This window comes from Hyposmocoma kahamanoa, unplaced genomic scaffold (genome assembly GCF_003589595.1).
Source record: "Hyposmocoma kahamanoa isolate Upper Pololo Valley unplaced genomic scaffold, ASM358959v1 224, whole genome shotgun sequence".
Classification (NCBI taxonomy): domain Eukaryota; kingdom Metazoa; phylum Arthropoda; class Insecta; order Lepidoptera; family Cosmopterigidae; genus Hyposmocoma; species Hyposmocoma kahamanoa.
This window is the reverse complement of record NW_020653743.1, coordinates 1,973,323-1,984,819: the sequence shown is the minus strand read 5'-3', so window position 1 is coordinate 1,984,819 and position 11,497 is coordinate 1,973,323. Positions and strand designations below refer to the sequence as shown.

The 11,497-nt window shown below is 37.2% G+C and overlaps 2 protein-coding genes across 2 annotated transcripts in view; one reads left to right on the top strand and one right to left on the bottom strand.

Annotated features, from left to right (window-relative positions):
* The window catches only part of LOC113228254 (transcription factor EB), a 148,114-nt gene extending 147,013 nt beyond the window's left edge, over positions 1 to 1,101 (top strand). Inside the window, exon 13 of the mRNA XM_026461520.1 lies at positions 1,030 to 1,101. Coding sequence (XP_026317305.1) covers positions 1,030 to 1,101 — 72 coding nt within the window. The remainder of the gene's footprint in view (positions 1 to 1,029) is intronic.
* An 817-nt stretch (positions 1,102 to 1,918) lies between these two features.
* LOC113228252 (phospholipid scramblase family member 5-like) lies at positions 1,919 to 11,497 on the bottom strand. The gene is made up of 7 exons (XM_026461519.1): positions 11,393 to 11,497; positions 10,467 to 10,532; positions 7,866 to 8,044; positions 6,421 to 6,562; positions 4,704 to 4,815; positions 3,353 to 3,488; positions 1,919 to 2,169 (listed from the first exon to the last, which is right to left on the bottom strand). Exons 1-7 carry the CDS (start codon positions 11,495 to 11,497, stop codon positions 2,070 to 2,072), a joined length of 840 nt encoding a protein of 279 aa, XP_026317304.1. The 3' UTR covers positions 1,919 to 2,069.

Here is an 11,497-nt window from a genome sequence, read left to right as displayed (position 1 = left end):
CAAATGGTCCGTATACATCGCTTTAGAGCGATTTAAACCTTTCCACTCTGCCGTTGCCCCATATTATGACATCGTATCTGAGTACAGATTCAACATACGCAAAATAACCTGTCAAAGCCGTGCATTTATTTGCCACTTTTGATTATGAATCGTAGTAGTGTGTGCCTACTTTAAATAATCTACTTCTACTACTAACAGCCACCATACAAAAAGTACTTAAATCTACAATTTAGAGAACTATACGGTTTTGCGACTCAAGGCCGGTAGTCTGATATTACTTTAATACATTTTTTATTTAACACAAGATTTAAAAAAAAAACTAGTCCTGCATTTCTCTGTAACCATGGCGGCAATACAATTTAATGTGTCGTCCGGCGCACGCGCTGCCGCGTTACCATTTTATGCAAAAACGCAAATTTCGTTCGAAATTTGAAACGCTCCATTGTGTTGCAAGCTCGGATGAATAAAAATAATCGTTGGCAACTTTATTTTTGGGGGAAAAATGCATTTTGCGCAGGTCTAGCCATTATAATACGCAGGAGTGTGCCGAATGGAATTAAGGACAGTTTTTATGCAAGCGACATTTGAATTAATAAGCGTTTTTGCATGGTCAAACGATGTATTGATTATTTTAAGTCCGTACGAGTTTGGGAAACTAGGGCAGTTTTGTATGAGTTTGATTTTTGATTAGATTTTTCGATCGGGATCACTTTAGATACGAGTATACTTCTTACAATTCCAAGAAGATATAGGTAATTTTTATGCCGAATTAAATCGATATTACAAAACAGGCACTTCTATTTATCATTTTCAAGCGTCGTTTATACGAGTAGTACCTACCTTTCCTAAATTTAACTATAATAATGAAAGTGCTTTTTTAATTTTCATCAACAGTTGTTACATCGATTACAACATCACAAAGATCACCCTGAGATATGTAATTTCACCAGCGCCTCTTCAAAACCGAAACGCAGTAACGCTCACATACATTTCGGTGTAAAGAAGAAGTAAAAATAACGCTTTTCAAAGCTTACTGTCAAAGTTTCTACACCGGGAATGGGTAAACTACGTCAAGCGGCCGCTGAAGACCCTGGTGTGTAATATAATAATATTATTAGGATGATGTTGCGACTGCCTCGTTTCTGCAGTTCGGATGGTTTTGCAGTCGTCCTCCGGAAAAAGACAGCATCCCTGTTGCGTAGAGTGCGGGATAGCTCCCAGCATCCTACAAACCGTAGCGTGTAGGATTACTTCTCCCATGTGGCAATGCTTCGTGAGGAAGGCCATATGATTTATGATAAAATATCTACTAACACTAATTTATAAGCTTTTTTACTGTTATTATTATTACTAACAGATTATGTAAGTTCTTTGAAATAAAATAATTTGCTCTACTGCACTTCGTTTGTCAGTTTGTTTATGGAATTCCGGTGTCAAGCACGGTTTACGGTTAGGAAGTATTGAAAAGAAAATGCAAAATTTTTGAAATTACGCATGATTCTGACACATCAGCTGCCGGAAGAGGTGAGATAGTGAGGATGGGTGAGCTGTACCGCTACTGCCTCCCCTTATCATAACTAACATAATCGGCACAGTGAAATGGAGTTATTAACAAATCGTGAATAATCAAAACTGGCTCTACGACCACCTCTAATCGGTTTTTAATGCCTTGTTTAGTTTCAATTTTATTGTAAAATTGTGTTAGGCTTATACCCAGCAGTGGGTGAAGTCGGGCTGTGAATGATGATGATGAATGGGTACCAATATCTCGAAAGTAGTTATGTTAGGTAGTTACTTATGACACGGAGGGCTGTGCAGGTGTAAATGAAGAACTGTCTTACTGCTTCAAATCCAGTATATTATCTGACCATAATAATTTTACATTCTTTTACATAATATTATAATACATAAATGTTACTGTACCTACATTGGACTTTGTCTGAACAAATCAAACCTCTTTTAACTTTCCGTTTTTGCGTTTAGTTAAGTCTTATTCTAACGCAGTCTATACTTTCGCGTTAAGATAGGGAAAATAGAAAAATAAATTATCAAAATCAAAGAGTTAATCTTCAAATGTCGTCGTAATACATGTAATCGAAGAGTAACGTCGCCGCCATCAACAGAGCCTTCTCGTCTGACTTTAGGTTCTTGTCGAACGCCAGGCCGCAGCTGGAAAGTTAAAAAAATACATTACCTCGTGTATGAAGCAATCAGAAAAAAATGGCGATATACTTAAGTGGTAACATTTTTTATACAATGACTTTTTTTACGTTACATTACATTTAGGTTTGTTGATCCTTGTTTATCTTTTTAACCGACTTCAAAAAAGGAGGAGGTTCTCAATTAGACTAGTTCTTTTGTGTATAAGTTGTGTATAAGTAAAGCAATTTTATGAACCGATTTCGATGGTACTATGTTGGAAAAGAGGTACCTCTGTGGTACTACCCTTAAAAATTTGAAAAAATATACGACCTCATATGATGATGAATCTGAATATTGGATTTCACCCACTTTCCACCGATTCCAACACAACTTGGCAAATAGATGTAATTTCACAAACATTTGAGTTCGGCTTTTTGTTTTTTATAAAAAAATTATTTAAGGGTTGACTTTACAACTCAATTAATAAATAACGATTGTAGTGTTTGTGGATTGTCTATGATTCGTCTCGAGCGCACATGTCAAACGATGCAGCTGTAGAGGAGGTTGACTGGGTACGACCATCTCAGCCCGGACACACGTGGTGGTGCGTAGGCGAACCAAAATACGACTACGCTATTACTTATAGGAGCTGGTACTACTACACTACAATGATAACGGATTCTTAGGTTTTCGCGTTTGTTACATAGTGTTTTGCCCAAAAGAAAGTCCACTTGTAATCGTTATATTGATTAAACCGTTATACCGTCCGTTCGTAAGGCAGATCCCGATGCGAAGAATGAGCAAGAATCTTTATTACCCGCCTCACCGTGACGCCGCGATGGCAATTTTGCCAGCTACGTAGCCAAAAATTTATATTGAAATGTATGGCGGCTACCTCACTTGGGTACCGATTGGCGACGTCGCCAATTTGAAAGCGTTGCCAGTACCGATGCTCCGCTGTGGAGTGTGGTAACTCTGGCGACTTTGGCGCGCTGGCGACGTAGCCAACAAAATGGCGCCTAAACCGAATTTCAGTCGAACACAAACTATGCGACTCAAGAAACGCGACTCACAACATTACGTAGGTTAAAAATATAAAATATTTTCACAAAAATTGTTCCTTACTAGGTTTTGCTCTGGAGCTGCCGAATGCGCGTTCACCATTGGACATTATCGGAAACGAATACAAAGTTCTATTTCACAAACTTACTGGTCTCTAATAGGGGCAAAGATGATAGCATGAATAATTCCTTGCCAGGGTTTATAGGACACCCCCACATGGTCGCCATCAGGACGCAAGATGTGGAATTGCAGGTTATGGAAGCATGTAACCGTCACGCATGGACCTGCGGTGGAAGATAACATAAATAATGTGCCAGAGAACTATACCCGCTACCTATACCTCTACTATAAGATTACTATGACGGTTGTCGCTTGTGACCTCATAAATTACTTCACAATTTTCTAAAGCAAATTATACAGCGCGTCTAGCGGCCACAAGAAGAAACAACATTTTGTATGCAAACATTTATTTATTTCATCGTGAGTACATTTTACACGGTTGCTAGCGTTAAATGTCACTGCAATCTCATGATAGAGGCTGGTCTCAAATGAGGTAATTCTCTATACCAGGGACTCACAACCCCTAGACTAGAAACAATTACCTTAATTGACGGTAGATCAACGGTTCAGATCAGGGTTGTTGCGTATTGCATCCGCATCCGAGGATAATCTGCATAAATTAAAATATCTGTATCCGCATTAATCGATGCTGATATTAATTGCGGATGTTCAGGTCGTGACATGACCTAAAAGACACGCTGAAATAATTTACAAACCTTCCGGAATCAGACTGTAAGCCGAAAAAGCAGTTCAGCTGTTGTTTTTAAATATAACTTTGTTAAAATTCCACAACGATTAAGCCAGAGGTTGATTGTTTTTATGCAGGTTGATTTTTTTGTTAATAAATGTCACAAAATTATTAAAACAACATTTTATTACAATACCAAAGAAAAATTAGAAAACTTTTTCATCTAGATAGATTCATTGAGAATGACCTTTTTTCGCGTTTTTTTAAATACACAAAATCAGCTTCCGCTGATGCGTAAAAAACCTACTTCAGCAACAATCCTGTTCAGACAGTGCCACGGAGTGAACTCCATTGCTCTGGTAGTCACAGTACCTACGGGGAATTCCTTAATTTCAGATCAGATAATTGGTATGGTTGTCAAAAAACAAGAAATAACGAATGTTTTTAAAACGTTCCTTTTCCGAATTGATTCTTTTACCTACAGCGCATCTTAAAATGTTTAACAACTGTGTAATCTGTTTGTACCTTTTTATACCTTTGTGTATGTACCTTTTTCTTTTTCATCGTAAATGCGTGGTTCTCTTTTGACGAGTCTCTCTTCTTCAATTCGGAACGTAAAGACAGACAAAGAATTGAAATAGAACTGTGGTACCGTCCCAAGCCTGTTCTGCACATACAGAGAACTTTCCCACGAACAAAACAAAGCTACGAGTATGTATATGTTTACAAATAAATTATACTGATGGGTCACCTTTGATGAAGAACAAGACTTCTCCTTCTATGTTTTTAACAGCATAAAGGGGACTGGAAGGCGTCCATTGCTGCTGCACGTGGCCGATCAGTCGCTCAGGTGGAGAGTAAACCTGGAAACCACCTCTAAATTTACTTACTCCGCTGGCTCAGCGCGCCGAAGTAGATCTGGCTTCCGATAAGAGTTGGCGTCAGCGCACACCATCTTGTGCGATCTCCTCCCAGTTATCTGCGTACAGGGCGCAGAAGTATTTCTCCATTTCGACCCTCCATTAGTATTTAGGCCGACCGACCAGTCGTCGACCACTAGAACGTTCCATGTAGGCCTTATCCTTTCAAGATGTCCGAGCCAACGGAGTCTTAAATGTAACTAACCTAAATTCGTAATAATTTATAGTGAAAGAAAAAATTCAAACCGTTTTCTAGGCATGTTTGTTACTATCTTTCAAAATCAAATAATCGTTATTTCATAGGTAAGCAAATTCCGTTTAAAGTCGTCATATTGATTAAATTCTACTAATTTGTAAGGCAGATAAGCCCCTGAAAGAATAAGCAAGAAACTCAAGTGCTACAAATTCGCAACGGTGTGGTGTGTTCAGCGTTCAACGTTTGAGGGCATTGTGTCTTATTTTGGTTTTTATCCAACGCCTCGCTGAACGCACCATAGTTCCGAGTTTAATAATAATAATAACACATTTATTAAAAACCACATTTGCGGTCTAAGGGTTGCCCTTTGTTAATAAACGTGGGATGTCCCCAACACGCTTTGGGCCAGTGTGCCGGACTAATGGCCTTAACCCTCACCTGAGAGGAGACCCGTTCCCAGCAGTGGGATGGATTAATGATGATGACACATTTGTCATTTACAATATTTACTTCAAACATCATAAATCGAGAAAACCTGCAAGAACTAAACGGATCACTATCACGGATTTTAGTCATCCAAGTACCCAGAAGCAGTATAAATAACCTTTAGTGAAAAGTGTTTGTTTTGCTATAGTTTTAAGCCTCGTAAATGGCAAATTTTCAATATCAACCGGAATCTTATTATAGAATCGTATACAATAATGCCCCTCAAATGAATTTGAGAGACATTATTATTGTAATTAAAAACACCCATTTTATTTATATTCCTCGTGTTAAATGTTTATCACTATTTTCCATTAAAAAAATACGGTTTCTATTTACCATAAATTCAATTTTCATAAACGTGCAATGACGCTAGTGTAAAAATGTCAATTTCTTTACACTTCTCAAAGACACTACTCCTGGGTCCAAATTGTAATTTGCCCTAACGTTTTGCAGGACAAAATTCTATTAATATCGGTGGTGTTCACCGATATCTAAGCAGTAGATTAAAGTCTTTGGCGGCAATATTGGGCTGCCAAATTAATGTATAACGTAATAATGTACCTACAAACCAGATGGATGAAGTAGAAACTGCAATTAAAGATAACGGTTTCCACTTCTGAAAGTTTCCGTATTTCTTTATTACATTATAACCCGCAGAATTGAAATTGAGACCTTATATGGTTGTACTAAGGTACATTATGACCTTTGAAGACGAGTAAGCTTAAGTTTACAATTTTGTCTGAATGCCATACCTAGATGAAATCAAACAGCGCAGTCACTGAACATTTGCGTATACAATTTTAACACGTTATTTTCAAGTTCTCTTTTACTTTCAGTCTAATTTTGTCGTGTTCTGAAATATTTACCGTCAAATATTGAAGTTGGCAAGGGAAAATCCGCGTAGTAAATTTGTATGGCCGTGTTATTCGAATCACTTCAGTGCCATAGGTGTTCAATACCCTTAGACGCAACGGCCGCAGCCCCAAGCAGAAGTATCCAAACCATCGACTGAAAAACATAATAATGGTAAAACGAAGTTCTTACGGACGGTCTCTACTAGGGTTGTTGCGAATATCACCATCTACATTCGCGGATAATTTGCATAAATTAAAATATCCAAGTCTGCATTAACATCGGCATTCACCGATGCTGATATTAATTGCAGATGTTCAAGTTGTATAATAATTCACAAACCTTCCAGAAACAGACTGTAAGCCAAAAAACCAGCAGCTCAGCTGTTGTTTTTAAAATATAACTTTGACAAAATTCCAAAACGATTAAGCTAGGCAGATTAATTATTTTCATGCAAATTGATTCTTTTGTTAATATATGTCACAAAATCATTGAAATAATATTTTATTATAATAACAAAGAATAGAAAGCTTTTTTATGTATATCCCTATTCAATACACAGGAGTACCTACTTTTTCGCGATACATAAAATCAGCTAAAAAATCAGGATCTGCTGGTGTGTAAAAACCCCGCATCAGCAACAACCCTTGTCTGTACCAATTGCGCTGAAGATTTTAAAATGTTCTTAAGTAATTAAGTTTGTAATAATGTAATTTTCATATTTGTTCACACTGCCTACCTACTTTAAAATGTTACAAAAAATATCCTCATCACCAGGTCATACTGCATGATAGAATCACTCTTAATAAATTAGCAGATACAGCTTCAGCACTAAGAAAAATCTATTATAATGTATTAGAAATAAGTTTTAAAATTTAATTATTAATACAAAGGTCGAACACGAAGAAAAAATTCCTTCGATCCGGCCGGATTCGAACCGAGACGTCTTCTAGCAAACCGTGTCAGACGCTATGCCAACTAAGCCACGGAACTAATCAGCGGACCTCACGAATTTTTCCATGTGCTTATTTGTCGGGTCTTTGTATTTAGTTTTCAACGACTTTGCAGCCGTAGCGCCATCTACGAGTAATCTATAAAAGTATTTAACCTAGTTAACTTTACACCTACCAGGAGTAATTAAAAAAATCAATTCAATACAAATTTAATGAGTAAGACTTGTTATTAAACTTAGTTAACCACTACTATCTGATTAAAACTAAGCTACTGCTTTAAATCCAGACGTATTAAGTCCTGGGCCTTAAGAAGCATCCATCGATGTTTCTCCACGATACTTACAATAATTTTGATTACTAAATTTACTTTAAAGCACTTTTACCATCATTAACAACAACAATTACGAAAGTTTGTATTGTAAAGAATGATGAAATTCCAGGAGAACTAAATCCCGCATCCAAGAGCAGTCAAATCAGGCAAAGAAAAATATGTATTAAAATCCTACTTGCTTTCTTCGCGAACAGTGAATAGCTGTGTCTGGTCAGGCGTTTTGATGTAAAACATATTTCTTTGCCCACTGAGACAGAAAAAGCTTTTGATCTGCATCCTCCTTGTGATTAAAAGCCGGTCCACAGACGACAACTCCTCGAGGATTGTCGACTTGGACCCTGGTATGTATTCAGGCTGTAAAATATCTATATTTTAATGCAATCGTGACAAATCCGAAAATATGTTTGCCCGAAATAACATATGCTCGAATTTTCATAAACCTAACGTAACAGTTATTCTACAAAGAAGAGATTATGTTGTGTTTGTTTAATAATATTCGTTAAAAAAAGTATTCCTCGGATTTTCGGGATTATGAAAATTCGAGCAAATGATACGATTTCGGACTAATTGAATGTATATTTTAAAGACCGAGTGCGCTCCCCACCCGGGCGTGGCTGCACTATACAATCTTTTGTTATGGTTACACTGTTAATTATAGCGCAGCTTCACTCAACTGCCTTTCACTGACTCCGTGGCCGAACAGTTATCATGCTGGACTGCCACGCAGAGGTCCCGCGTTCGATTTCCGCGCCGGGAGAAATATTTTTATGGCCTACATTTATTTATCTCGTGAGTTTGGGTGTAATTTGTGGTTGTCTATGTGTGTGTCCATAGTATCCACGATACAGAGTTTCTGCATATAGTTCAACTTAAAATTCTTTTTGAAATTAGTTCCAGTGACACTATTGAGACTCAACTTCTATTGCAACTAGATTTTAGCAAAATAACAAATATTTACATAATTGCAATATAATTTTACTGGAGTCTCAATTACAATGATCGATGGTTTCAAGAATTGGGGTCCAGGAGTGTAGTGCGAGCAATAGGGTGTATATGTCAGAGGTAGTCAACCACATTTATCGATACGAAGCGTCGCCTTCGTGCCCTAGGTCTTATTCGTTTTTATTTATTATCATCATCATCATATTAGCCAGAAGACGTGGGAACATAGGCCTCCCCCAAAGATTTCCAGACTAGTCGATCGGACGCGGCGTGCGTCTCTCGGTTAATGCCGCCCTTACCAGGTCATCCGTCAATCTAGTAGGGGGCCGTCCCATTGAACGCCTTCCGGTTCGTGGTCTCCATTCGAGATCCTTTCTGCCCCAACAGCCGTCAGTTCTAGGAGCCATGTGCCCAGTCCACTGTCACTTCAACTTGCTAATCCTTCGAGCTATGTCGGTGATTTTCGTTCTTCTACGGATCTCCTCATTTCTGATTCGATCACGTAGAGAAATGCCGAGAGTTGGTCGCTCCATAGCTCGTTGACTGACTTTGAGCTTTTTTAGTAAGTGACCACGTCTCAGAGCCGTAGGTCATCGCTGGCAACACGGACTGTTCGAAGATATTTGTCTTCAAGTCAAAGTCAAAGTCAAAGATTATTTATTCCATGGGTAAAATAAATTTACACTTGAAAACGTCACATTTAAGCTACTGCTCGTTCACTACGCTGACCTCCCTGAGAAGAACGAGCAAGAAACTCTAGGGATTGCTCTTTTAAAAAAATAAACTTAAATGCTATGGAATACACTTTGAATCAAATTTGTGTGGATTCTGGAGCCATGTCGTCTTTACATACATCTTTATCTAACACGTAGTCTTCAATTTTGTAATATGATTTTTTGATCAAAATATTTTTAATGTAGTTTTTAAACTTATTAAATGATAAACTTAATATATGCTCCGGAATCTTATTGTAAAAACGTATACAGTTCCCCATAAAAGAGTTGTTTACCTTGGTTAAACGAAATCGTGGTACCATGAGTTTGGACTTAGCTCTAAGGTTAATATTATGGATATCTTCTTTCTTATTGAAATTATGTATATTTTTACGGGCATATAAAATATTTGAGTAAATGTACTGTGATGCCACAGTCATGATACCAGTCTCCTTAAACTTTTCTCTGAGAGAAACCCGAGAGCCTAGACGGTACACAGAACGAATCGCTCGTTTTTGCAATACAAATATGGTTTGTATATCTGCCGCTTTACCCCACATGAGAATCACGTAGGACATTATACTATGGAAGTAACTAAAGTAAACAAGGACGAGAAGACATCCCGGAGCTTCCCGAAAGCTGCCCTTATTGCATAGAAGTAAAGTTTATTCTATCCGGCTCAAGTGAAGTCTGCGTTAAGAGTATATACAATCTCAAATGGCTTTTGTTGATTCCGCATGACAGTGAAAGTGTAAAATAAATGGTAAAATTGAGGTCATACACTGATTACTTTATGGTATGAAAACACGATTCCTAATAATTTTCACGATAGAAAAAAAAACACAAACTTACCTCGAAATTTTACATATACCAATCTTTTTTTTATGTCAACTGAACTAGATAGAACACGTGTATTATATAGTATACGATATACGTTTTTCAAATGCTAAAAAACATTCTGCAATAAAGGCAGTGTCCCGGACGCTCGACCCGAGCCAAATTAAACGTATTAGTATGAGAAAAATTTTAATTCTACTTGAGGCAGTATCAATTCTTAATATTATTGTAGTGTAACTAACGGAACGGGTAATGATACTGGAGTCATTTCCCGCACGGCTTACCTCTATCTGTATTTTAACTTCATCCAATTTTTTCTTGGTTCGAATTTGAAGCGAGTCCTCGGAACTCTATGGAAAATGTAATTAAAATTTTCATTGTTACAGATATAATATATTTCTTAGAGTAAAAAAAATTTACATTTGAAAACGTCACATTTAAGATACTGCTCGTTAACTACGCTGACTTCCCTGAGAAGAACGAGCTAGAAACTCTAGGGATTGCCGTTTTAAAATAAACTTAAATGCTATGGAATACACTTTGAATTAAATTTGTATGGAATCTAGAGCCATGTCGTCTTTCCATATATCTGTATCTAACACGTTAGTCTTAAATTTTGTAATATGAATTTTCAATTAAAATATTTTTGATGTAGGTTTTTTTAGGAAATGATAATATTAATACATGCTCCGGAATCTTATTATAAAAACAAATACAGTTCCCCATAAAAGAGTCGTTTATCTTGGTTAAAAGAAATCGTGGTTCCATAAGTTTGGACTCTAAGGTCAATATTATGGATATTTTCTTTCTTAATGGAATTATGTATATTTTTACGGGCATACAAAACAATTGGACTAAATGTACTGTGATGCCACAGTCATGATACCAGTCTCCTTAAACTTTTATCTGAGAGAAACCCGAGAACTTAAACGGTGCACAGAACGAATCGCTCGCTTTTGCAATACATGATTAAATTAGTCCGTCATGTTCTTGGCTGTTTATAATCCTTAGAAATTAACAGTTAACAGCACAATTCCCGTAGAGTCAGTTCAGTAGAGTCCAGGTAGAAATTCCAAAGGTACTTACTAAAAGAATCAACATTTAAGTCTTAGGAATATTCCTCACAGTTTCCTGAAGCTAAGGGGGTCGTAGAAGACTTAGGGGGAATATTGGACACCTATTGGGCGTTTTAAAGTTATCAAAAACTAACCACTGTTTCCTCCGGCTCCACAAGCGGTGTTTTGAGACCTGAAACATCTATAATATTTCCTGTATAGTGTACACCTGGAACATCTGGTGGAATAGGAGTTGCCAT

Excerpts from the sequence above, each read along its gene's own strand:
- LOC113228252 (XM_026461519.1), bottom strand. The coding sequence starts at position 11,497 with ATGGCAACTCCTATTCCACCAGATGTTCCAGGTGTACACTATACAGGA. Across the intron at positions 4,816-6,420 it reads GCCAACTTCAATATTTGACG|GTTTACTCTCCACCTGAGCG; the intron begins GTAAATATTTCA and ends GGTGGTTTCCAG. Across the intron at positions 3,489-4,703 it reads AGTCTTGTTCTTCATCAAAG|GTCCATGCGTGACGGTTACA; the intron begins GTGACCCATCAG and ends CTTCCACCGCAG.